Below are 11,440 nucleotides of genomic sequence, written 5' to 3'. Positions count from 1 at the left end.
CCAACACATCCACACTCGTTGCCTGTTGTTTCAGATTAAACTGTAATCCTCAAACCACAGATTTCCTATTATATGGCGAAATTGTTTCCCCAAACTAACTGACGTATAAACAACGTACAGAACGTAGTTAGGGACATATTTTTCTGTTGTCTTGTAAAATACTATTTCAAACTTTGTCCTTGTCAAAACTTGCATTTTTATGTCATTTTATGTTTTACTGCATTGCAGTGATAATGCGACAATGCAAAGGTCACATTTATTTTAGCCTCCATAACATACAGGTGGAATTCGTTTAATTAATTGAAAATTTCGTTGGTGACAGGTTTTTTGCTTGTGCTTTGGAAGACAGATTTTAAACCTAACCCTCGACTTTTATGCTAGGCTTATATCCCAAGCTGTCTTGGACTATCCGAATTCGATGTTGATAACAGATCGAGTTAAACAGCTCAGGTTATAGCAAAACAGTGATCATGTGCTTTGAAGTAATGTTTTATGGACCATGGAATTACACAAAGAAGTTGTCTTTATGGAAAGTCGACTGTCAATACATTAATATAAGTAACCAGTAGATGTCAGTGTTGCACTTAGTAAACCTCCAGCAATGCACGCAGTTTCTATAATTGTATGACGTTAGAAGAATGTGCATTTAGCAGGATTTCAGCGAGATGCATGCATTTGGAAATTTGTATGTGATCCTTGCCTGGCTTGTTATTAGACTGTGAACAGAAAAAAATATGATAATTTTAACCACACAGAAGCACTTTAGTTCCATGATAGGGAATAGCCTTTAGGTTATGTTTCGACTTGCTTCTAGACCTACAATAATGACTCATAATGTCTGAAGGACAAAAGTTGGCAATTGTTCTTGTTTTTTGCTTTGATTGAGGTGCTTTTTATAAATTTGTTTTCCATTTAGGAGGCCGAGATATTAACAAATACACAAAAAGGCTCAAACAAGACAGTGTGTAAGTATACGTCCACAGAATTTGGAATCACTGTTGACTCCATGACTTCAGGAAAACATTAAATGTTAAAAAATTATAACTATGCACTACCGCTACGCCAATGGCCTCATCACTACAACCCAGCAAACGGTATGTGCAAAAATAAAAACAATACAAAAATAAAATAAAATGATGACATTTGTTTTATTATTAATTACTCTCAAAACAGACCAAAGCAATTCCACCCACCACTACAAAATATAGCCAATACAATATCGGCATATAACTTTCACCGTACTGTAATACATAAGGGGCATACAAAAAGACTGCATTTCATAACCGAATGGACATTTTCCCAGGAAGGCTGAAAATGTAATGTAATGAAAACCAGTATCCTTAATAAGGAACACACCAACAAAATATCTGAGGGGGGGTCAATGCTGGTCCAGGGTGGTTGGCAAGTGTTTCACAGCATTTCAAAGTATCTAACACACACACACACGTCTTAAAATTCCTCCCCTTTTCAAAGTGCACCATTAAAAAATACCTTTACCCATTATTATAAACTTAGATACCAGTTTTGATAAGATGTTTATTCACAACAAGTGAAAAGGAGCCCATTAAGTTGGTCAGAGATGACAGATATGCAGGATGAAAAAAAAAAAAACTCTCTACCTCTCCTCAGTCCCAACCCAGCAAAACCAGTCTGAGTTGCCACCACTGACAACAGAGTAAGAAATGCAAATAGACATTGCATGCCTGCTTCACACGCATGCCAGATTACATGTGGAGCCTGGTATGTACCTAAGAAGGTGTTAGACGAGGCTGCTTGAGTACCAGCTGGGGGGACGGACGGACGGACGGACGGACGGTCCTTGGAGTACTGTGACAAGTGTAACAACATACACACTAAAGGCACTCAGGGGTTGCTTGCAAACAATAACAGTGCAGAGTGGATTTGGAAGTTGGATTACTTTATAAATGAATGTGATTGTATGCCCCTCCTGTTTGATTATGTTTTAATGAATTCATCAATGACTACAAGGCTACACAGACAGTATCAAAACCATGCATAGTGGTGTCTGTATAGGTTCCATACAAGTACATGACTAAAAGCCATAATGAAGGGTGTACACACTGATAAATTATTAAGTGAGATGTTCATCCCTGCAAGTTGGTCAGTGGTTGCTAATAAACCATCACTGTCAAACCAAAAAAAAATAAAAAAAAATCCAGAGATATGATGATACAATATTTGTTAGAATAAAATGCTATTTTAATTATTAATGGTTAAAAGATTCAGTGTACATACACAGATGGCAAAGACAAGCAAACAGATACCTATATATGCTCCCTTGCACATACCCAAAAACATACACATACCCTCACAATCACACACACACACAAAAACACACACACCAGTCACTCACAGTTCAATGTGTTCCTGCCCTGAGACATTTGAAGCAGCAACACCGTCATCTCCTCGTCAGGCTTTTGCTGGATTACCTGCTGCAGCAGAGCCCTTCCTCAATAATCCAGTTTTTAAGTGGCCTAGTACTAGTTGCACACCTTAGCTTACCATTCGAACATCTCTCGCCTTAACTATTCCCCACTACACTACAAGACATTTTGCAGAATCAAATCCAGTTGTAAAAAAAACAAAACAAAAAAATCAATTTTGAGAAACATCTTGGCTCCAGGTTGTGGCTGTGCATGTAACCTGTGAAGCAAAAAAAATGTTTCTTTGACTTTTCCTTTCTCGCCCAAACAGTGCAGTCTTTGCCTGTGTGCATCAGTCTTACCATCTGGCAAATGATAAAGCTGTTCAGATTTGAAATGCAAGAGAACATACTCCAGTCCATACTCAGCCACATATAGAACAGTAAAACAATGTGAGCTCGTCATGGAAGCCAGGATCTGTTCGGAATCTGAAGGACGCTGCCTGTAATATGAGCAAGCTGGAGGATGAGCAAGTCCAGTTGCCCAACTTTATGATTCACCATTTTTTGGTAGAGGCAATAAAAGAGTCCTGCTGAGCACTGGGGAGAGGCAATCGAACTCTGGCCGCACGACGCTCCCGGAGACTAACTAATTTTGTTTGTGTAATAAAAACAAGCAAAACAAGGTTGAATTGGAATCAACAGGGAAAGGGAATACACAAAGCTGCACGTGCAAATTTGTGTCGTGATTTTCTCTTTTGTCTGTCTTTTGCATGTCAATGCTATCCAATGTCAGCAGACTCCGTTTGTAGCCCAGGATGTGCAACGATTTACGCAGAGGTGCAGATATTACACATCTCAAACAGAAAACAGCGTCAGCATGTGTGTCCACATGTGCATGCCTCTTAATTTCCAGCAAATACCCCTGCACCACGTCACTGAATGATGAAGCCAGGGTGCGGGGCCACTCGAGGTGGAGGCCTCTGAGGCAATGTAGGCGGGTACTGGGGCGCAAACGCTTGTTGGGGGTAACCCTGATTAAACATGGGCACAGGCTGGCCCATTCTGGGGGGGATGGGTGGGTAGGAGGGGCTAGGGTAGGAGAACACCAGGGTGGGCTGAGGGGCTGTAGCGGGGAGGGCAGGTGGAGTTCTGAGGGGTGGGGGCGGAGGGGCCCGTCTGGGCTGGGGCACCGGGGAGCTGCTGTTGCTGGAGTTGGGCTCCTTGTGCAAGGGGGAGGGCTTGGCGGGTAGCTCTGGAGGGCGAGAGGATGGAACTGGGGGCAGGGGCAGCGACGGTCCCTTCAGCACCAGCTCGTGGAGCTTGTCGATTTTCACACGCCGCAAATGGGCCAACTTCCTTTTGCTCTGATACTCATCAGTAAAGGCATCCAAAGAAATGTTTCCATCCAAAAAGGAATCTGCCATGTTCTGAAAAATATAACAGATTGAGCGGGTCAGGAATGAAAAACACAGATACACAGTGAGATGAAAATTCCACACTATACTAACTATACATTTGCTTCCAGAAATATAAATATAATTCACAGTGGCTACAGATATGTATACAATTAAAGCAATAATGGGATACATTTAGCTAGCATTCAGACAGCCACAATTACAACTCTGTTCACTCACTTCAGATGCACAATAGTATTAGCTGACAGCCACCAAACTAAACCACAGTAACACAGGGACTGAAAACAGGAAAAGAACCCAAAAAAACTGAAGCCTACACCAAAGCCACATCCTTCGCTGACTCTACCCCTGTGGTCTCTTGGTGCGCCTGCATGGCACTTAAGCGCTCGTTCATTACCTCAGTTTCCTCTTCGATCTTGGCCCCTTCTGCCTGCAGCAGCGCCAGCAATACATCCAACGAGCTGTTCCCAGACGTGTGCTCTGTAAACACAGACAGACAGAGAGCAATGAGGACAAACGAGGACAAACAAAACAAAAAAAGAACCTCAAATGGATGGGGATGGAATGCATCTCACATCCCCATTTTATGACATGCAAGCAATGTGGAAGCAATTAATGCACCTGAGCACACGCCCACTCCACTCGTGGATCATTATATCACATAGTCTTGGAATAAAAGCTCACAGTGTGGTTTGGACCCACTACAGTTAGTTAGAAGAACCTCTCATGGGGGGGCAGGGGATGGGCATCACTTGAAGCCTCTCCTGCCCACACCCCCATCTGCCCGTCCCACTTGCAGATCTGACTGACACCCGATCCAGGAAGAAAGCAAAGGCTGGCACACCGCAGCGCATAAAAAAGCCCTGCCAGCACTGAGCAGCTCTTGTGTTCGACAGACCCGCTATCACATGAGTCACAGCAAACAGAAATAGACTTGAGTCTCGGAGGAAACAGACAGACAGACAAGCCTCTTCTCTGTTCCTGGGCTGGCTTAGAAACAATGCCAACTGCAGGAACCGCAGCGGTTGCACTAGTGCAGGACTAGCAAAACCCTCAAGCAGTGTATCAAACTGTAATTTACACCCATATCATGCATATATTAAATAAAGGTTTCGGGTTACATTAAACATCAGTAAAGGATGTATGGAAGACAGCTAAATCTCACCTCACACCTATGTGACAGTCAAGTGGTCTTGAGGATGATTTCATTTTTATTTAGAAAATCAGTTAGAGGCTTCTCAAGTTTCATCACATTCCTGTGAACTCAAGAAAGCCTTGATACTGATCATTTAAGTCATGCTCACCGGAATAAAAACTGTGTTGGTCACAGTCAGGTGTGTAACCAGATAGCCATCTCTCAGCTAACAGTAAACACACACTCAAGCTCATGAGATCAACACAACGAGTTAAGGTATGAGTTAAGACAAGAATTCCATGAACCGCCTAAAAATGCAAACAAAAGATACAAATTGTAGTTTGTTGTAAAAAAAGTAAAAATCTTCAAAAGAACAGAATTCTCATTAACTCTTGACAAATTGTTTGCCTGATTAGGGTCTTTCGTTTGGTTATAATTTACATATCATTAAGGATCATAGCATTATGATAGGCCTTGAAACATTTTTGTAAAACAAAGAACACATTTTGCACTTTTAAGACCATCTATGTAGATTTACGGTTCAGGGGCCAGAATACGACTCTTACAGCATGCACATTTCTGAACCCTTGAACAACCCCACATCAGCAGACAGACGGAATAAGGGTCATGTGTGGACAAAGCCTCTGCTCTTGCTCTCTCTCTTACTCTTTCTCTTGCTCTCTCTTTCACTTTCTCGCTCTGTCTCTCGCTCTCTTCCTGCTCCTCCTCCTCCTGCTGTTGCTGCTGCTCTTCATCCAGCTTCGGTTCCTCTCCTGGCTCAGTGCCTGATAAAGGAGCTTAATCTAACCAGCTTTCCCGAGGCATGACACCAGGCACTTCACTGATGTCTGACTCGATGTACACACACACACACACACACACACACACACACACACACACACACACACACACACACACACACACACACACACACACACACACACACACACACACTGCGTGAAAACTGTAACCCTATATACTCTCGCTTTTGGCATAGTGACAAAGGGATAACATTTGATTCCAGTATTTTCCCCCCTCAGATACAACAGAAACACAGCAGAGAAGTGGCTGGTTGTTGGTTGCGCCACTGCACCAGCCAACACTCAGCAGTGTCCTCCACTACACGGTAAGGCTAGCACTTCACAACCCCATCCCCCTCTGAAAATCACCTGGTAGTTTCCTATTACAACACCAAAGGGGTTGATCTATGAATCGACAGCTAGCATGAGGCAGTTCTGGAATGCCCATCACAAGAGCAACAGGACACCAGGTTCGCCCCTCTCTCCCTCTCCGAACCACAGGGTTATCTGTCCTGGGCCAAACAATGGGCCAGTCTTCACCTTCCAACGGCCGTGCAGTGCAGCCTGGGCCACTGATCACGGGACAGCTATTTACTCATGTATGTACCCCAGCCAGCCGTGTTCCCAACGCAGGGCGGGAGGGGGAAGGGGGTGGGCACTGCTCTGCCCGTCCAGCGGGGGCTGTTTTCGCCCTCGCACACCCCCTGAAGCACAAAAGCTCACTGTTGGCTTGGTGTAAACAAGGGCCAACAGTATGCCATGCTGCCTTCAGCTGCTTCCCTTCTGGAAGACACAGGGAGCTTCCGTTGCCATGGCAGGCTTCCCTGGGTGTATGGGGGGAGGTGTATGTGTGTGAGTGTGTGTATTTTGGTGGTTGTGGTGGTGTTGGCAAGGAGTAAGGAGGGTTAAACTTTACAGAGCGCCTGTCCATCCGTTTTTTTCCCTGAAGACCAAAGCTTTGTCATCTGGGTCAAGCGGCCGGCCCCCGCGCAAAGCGGTGGCTTACGGCTCTGCTGCCCAGCTGCACGGCTGCTTACTGCATATCCAGAAGTGGGCCAGGCAGCACAAGGGAAAAGTGGGTTACCCACATTCAACTCAGCCCCCCTCCTCACAAACAAAACAAATGACAGTCGGCTTTTGCTGCCATTTGTGCTCAGTTCTGCCGACTGAAGAAAAAAAGCTCACGCAAGAGCTTAGAGCCGGGGAAGTCTGTGCTTCTCTGTCACTCTCAGCAAACCACAGCAGACATTACTGCACTCAGAAATAGGGCAGAAAAGCTGCTTGATAGACGACTACTGTGATAATCCCACCACAAAGACCTGGTTCACTCTCTGTTGTTGTATGCTTCAATGTCATGGAGAGCAGGCATACAAAAAAAAAAGGATAAGATAAACCTGCACAGCTCGTGGAAAGAATCTTATGTCACTCCTAGAAACATTAACCTCTAACTAACTCTGTAGGCTGAAGGAGACAACCTAAGGAGACATGTAAGCTTGCTGATTTGAGTGAGCTGCCTGGCAACTGTTGCTAACCACAGGGCAATCAGAAACAGCCCCTTTTATTCATGACACGTCGACATGAGGCTTCCGTACGGGGCACCAGTGACCCAACAGACAGCTGGTTCCCATTCCCATCCTTCAGCTATATGGTGACTTCTCTCTGTTTTTTACTCTGGGCTACTGTACTTTGCCTAATGGACACGAATGCCCGGAAGCTCACCGAAATTAAACAGAGCAGAAATGGGAAGAACTGGTCAGACCAGGGTGTGCTGTTGAGAGGCCACCAGGTGGAAGGTCTATCGGTAAATCATTCCATACCTAACAATGACTCAACATTTTCACATGACCGTCATGGAAAAATCCCCATGTGTCCAAGACAGCCTATATTATGAATCAATGACCATGACATTCTTATACCATATAAAGCACCGATGTCTATATTACAGTTTGTGTGTCAGTATGTGCCAATATGTGTTACCTATGTGTTAAGGGTAAGTTTGTGAAGTTATTTTGGTATTGTAACACCCAACTTTTTGTACCATTCCAATGAATAGTAAAGCTTTATACGGCTTTCTATTTGGTTTCCCTTTCCAGTCCTGAACTCCCACGTGTCCTAATTATGTACCTTGTCCCATGGTAAGTAAATACAGTGCATGTAATCATGGCAACCAGGAAAACCAGCCACTGTCAATGTCACACCCTGAACATATCCTGTGGTGAGCAATAGTAAACAAATCACCTAAGGCTCAACCGGCCCCCCAGCCCTTTTCACAAACACTCATGTATGGGCTCGAAGGTTTTCCCTGAAAGATTTTCCTGACACACCGCTGCACAACCTCACCTAATGTAGACTTGCGTAGCTGGTAGGCCTCGTAGATTTCCTCGAGACAGCGGTAGCGTTTTGTGAGCTCATTCTTCTTGAAGTCTAACTGAGGCTGGAGCTGGAGGTTCTGCTCGGCCAGGCTGCGATTGCCAGCCAGGGTCATCTCCTTGCTCTGCTGGACATCCTGTACCTAAAACACAAATATAATGGATTTTCAATGGATGCATCAAGGCTCAAAGGGCTTTCCATAGAATGACACTAGGGATGAACAAAGGTCAACTAAGGATGAATTAAGCAGGTATTACAGGAGCAATTTAATACAGCTCAAATTAAGTGGTAAATACTTTGACCGTGTTTCTAGATGTAGAGCAGCTAGCAGCTTAGATTTTAAGTCTACCAAAATGGCTTGCCAATTCATAACATCAAAATGGGACATATAACAGAAAACCACTATGGACATCTGGACATTTAGAGATTTCTCCGAAGGCCTCGTATGAATTAGAGGAATTATTTCCAGTGGCTTGAGGAGCACATCCTGGTCTGAGAGAGGCCTGTCCCACCACAGCAAACAACAGTCAGTGGATGGGAATATCGATGGTTAACTTAATTGTATAGACCACTGCACTGCCAAAACACATGGCTGTGGGAGAAAAAAGCCTTTTAAAAAGAGCAACCCTTATGAAGGATGAAAGTTCTGCTAATGAGACACAGAAGAATGAAGAATGCAAGAAAATGCTTCAAATTTAAAACCCAGTCCTGTGTCAAAGCACTATAAGTGCTTCAAGGGAAAGGGGACAGTGTGAGCAGTAATACTCCCCTTCACCTGGTTCTGAGGTGGGACAATCTGACCTCACATGACAAGTCACTTTTCTTTCTCCCATTTAAAACTGAAAGTATACCAAATTGGCACAACTAGACCATGACTGTGTATCCAACTTAAAATATGACATTCACAGACATTCCTGGTGAACCGCTGGGAATTACCTTTGGCAGTACAATAGCAACATATGACAACTAAGTGCTTTTAAAAGCAGAGTCAGTGAACTTTCTGAATCCCAAATAATTGAGCCAAGTAGGGCAATTACGGACTGGGTCATATCACACTTAAGCCCAAAAGCTCATAAACACACACAAAAACACACATTTTTGTCTGCATACAACCTCCCAGCAAACATTACATAACAACCTTCCACCTACTGAGCACAGCCTCTCACAGATAGACAAGAAAATTGCCAGCAAGTTATGCCAAACCATAGTGAGTTAGAGACCACAGGAGTTCAAGGAGGAAAGAATGAAGATTCTCTCAGTCGTTGAGGTTCTGGGGAAGACTTTAAATATTCCAGTTAAAGTTCAAGACAGTTTTTTTTGTGTGTAATAGACAGATAAAGGTATCTGTAGTGTATTCTCTGATATGTATGTATGTATGTATGTATGTATGTATGTATGTATGTATGTACGCTGCAGGTACTGTACTCTAGGCCAGCTGTATTGTACTTTCATGTTTCCACTTTCATGTGGATGGGGAAGTGGCACACAATTACGCTATGTTTTGATGCTTTTCACAAAAATGAAACTTGTCACTTGATAAGCCACCCTCAGCCCATCCCATCCCATCCCCCACCTAAGCTTTTAATGCATGCTGAGAACTTTGAAGGTTAGTGACACAGCCAACAGAGGGTTAACAGGGAAATTCAGCTGATTTTCATACCTCTCCTAAAGCCAAACACCCTGGCAGATGTCTAAAGCCCAGAGTGTCTATCACCCAATATTACAGATAACTTTTTACACAAATAGCTGCTTACAGAAGTAAATCTGTAAAACAGCATGTAGATGAATCCATTCCGTTTGACCGAGATGAGGTAATCTTTTGTGCCATGTGAGTGGTTCAATGCATTTCACAATGAAACGCCTGTGAGTCAGATGCACAAAAGACATTCAGGTTCTTCAGCGTAAGAGGAGACATTTGTTTTCCACGCCCTACCGTAACTGACAACAGCTGGAGAGGAGACATTACTGATGTGTCAAATGCACCTTGGGGCTTTTGCACATGTGAGGCGTATTGAGAACAAATTATAAACATGCCCTAGCCAGACAGTTCCCACAGTGGAATCTGGGCTCTAACATCTGCCCGATTCATTCGAAGACAATGCAAAGGCAACCAGGACAGATGCAAAACTGCTGATCTAGAGACAACAACAGCTCAAGCAGAGTTGTCTGTAAAGAGGTGCCTTAAAATAATGGACTGTAGCTCTACAAGAACTGGGCAGCACGCCAACACTTTGATGTGCCCTTGCAAAACAGGTCAAAGCAATCTAAACAAAAAGTCGTGAACACCACCGTGATAATCCATAGCAATCGATAGTTCACAAACAGTAGGCTACCTGACGACCGTGCACAGGAACCACATGTTGTCAACTGTGAACGCAAACCGCAATGGCTAAAGAAAGTGAACGGATTCAACTAACGCTAAAGCAGAAACTGAATGTTTGTCTGAGAGTTACATAGGCTATATGAAGCCAAACCCATGCCTGCTATAGCCTAGACATCGAACACTCAATGTGACAATTATACTTTAATTAGCGATATAATAAATAGGCCTACGTAGTCTTAAATCGCCCCAAGACGTTGTCTGAAGGTCAGTAGATGCCGACGGTGAACGTATACGAAAACAACAGCCAGAAGTTTGAAACGAAACTGTAAAGCTTACATATTGGTGCAATTTTAACTGTACCAACCCCGGGAATTCACTCAACTTCCTTGCACGGCACCCTGCCAATCGCCTTATTACAGTCGCAATGGAAGAAATACTATCCATTAGAGGTTTCCCTAAATCCCCACTTATTCCAACTACAATGCAGAGTAAAGAAAGAGTAATAGCTTAAGTGCAGGGAACATCGACAACAGTCAATGTTACGGGAGCATACGTGATTACAGAAGTATGAGGCCAACAAAAGTTTGCATGTATCGTCGGACACTTAAGTTCCATATTGTATTCACTCTCAGCCGTTAAGTACCGGGACCGAAGATCCTCGGGGAAAAACCCACGAGGCCTATGGTTCACTTGAAGAACGGGCACAGCTCAACTTTCAGAAGACGGCTTATATCTTGAAATTAATTTCCTCTTACCTCCTCCATATCTTCAACAATTTTATTGAGTTTGACATCATCTTCGAGTAGTTCGTTTAACTGGGTCATAGTATATCCACTCAACTTGTTCCCAAACCCAGACATTTCTGTCACAGCTGTTTGTGTAAGCCTTCTGTGTTTGCCGAGTGCATTCAGTTACTTCAGTCTGCGCTTCGGGAATAGCGCAGCTAACTGGCTACACTGGGTAGATTTACCGGAAGCTGCGGATAGGTGGGGATTTCGTGACGTCACTGAA

General features: G+C 43.8%; 1 protein-coding gene across 1 annotated transcript; it reads right to left on the bottom strand.

Moving 5' to 3' along the window:
* Nucleotides 1–1,129: 1,129 nt before the first annotated feature.
* On the bottom strand, nucleotides 1,130–11,331 carry vps37ba (VPS37B subunit of ESCRT-I a). Its single transcript, XM_080852249.1, has 4 exons — nucleotides 11,185–11,331; nucleotides 8,077–8,248; nucleotides 4,199–4,281; nucleotides 1,130–3,813 (listed from the first exon to the last, which is right to left on the bottom strand). The coding sequence occupies exons 1-4, from the start codon at nucleotides 11,287–11,289 to the stop codon at nucleotides 3,319–3,321; spliced, it is 855 nt and encodes a 284-aa protein (XP_080708375.1). The 5' UTR covers nucleotides 11,290–11,331; the 3' UTR covers nucleotides 1,130–3,318.
* Between the last annotated feature and the right edge of the window lie 109 nt (nucleotides 11,332–11,440).

This window comes from Sprattus sprattus (genome assembly GCF_963457725.1).
Source record: "Sprattus sprattus genome assembly, chromosome: 15".
NCBI classification, from domain to species: Eukaryota; Metazoa; Chordata; class Actinopteri; order Clupeiformes; family Clupeidae; genus Sprattus; species Sprattus sprattus.
The sequence above is the reverse complement of the archived record's forward strand: the minus strand, read 5'-3'. Positions and strand labels throughout refer to the sequence as shown.

What these genes read in the sequence shown, in the direction of transcription:
- vps37ba (XM_080852249.1), bottom strand. Translation starts at nt 11,289, where the DNA reads ATGTCTGGGTTTGGGAACAAGTTGAGTGGATATACTATGACCCAGTTA. An exon ending in GCTACGCAAGTCTACATTAG is followed by an intron (nt 4,282 to 8,076) that starts GTGAGGTTGTGC and finishes CTGTGTTTACAG; the next exon opens with AGCACACGTCTGGGAACAGC. An exon ending in AGATCGAAGAGGAAACTGAG is followed by an intron (nt 3,814 to 4,198) that starts GTAATGAACGAG and finishes TATATTTTTCAG; the next exon opens with AACATGGCAGATTCCTTTTT.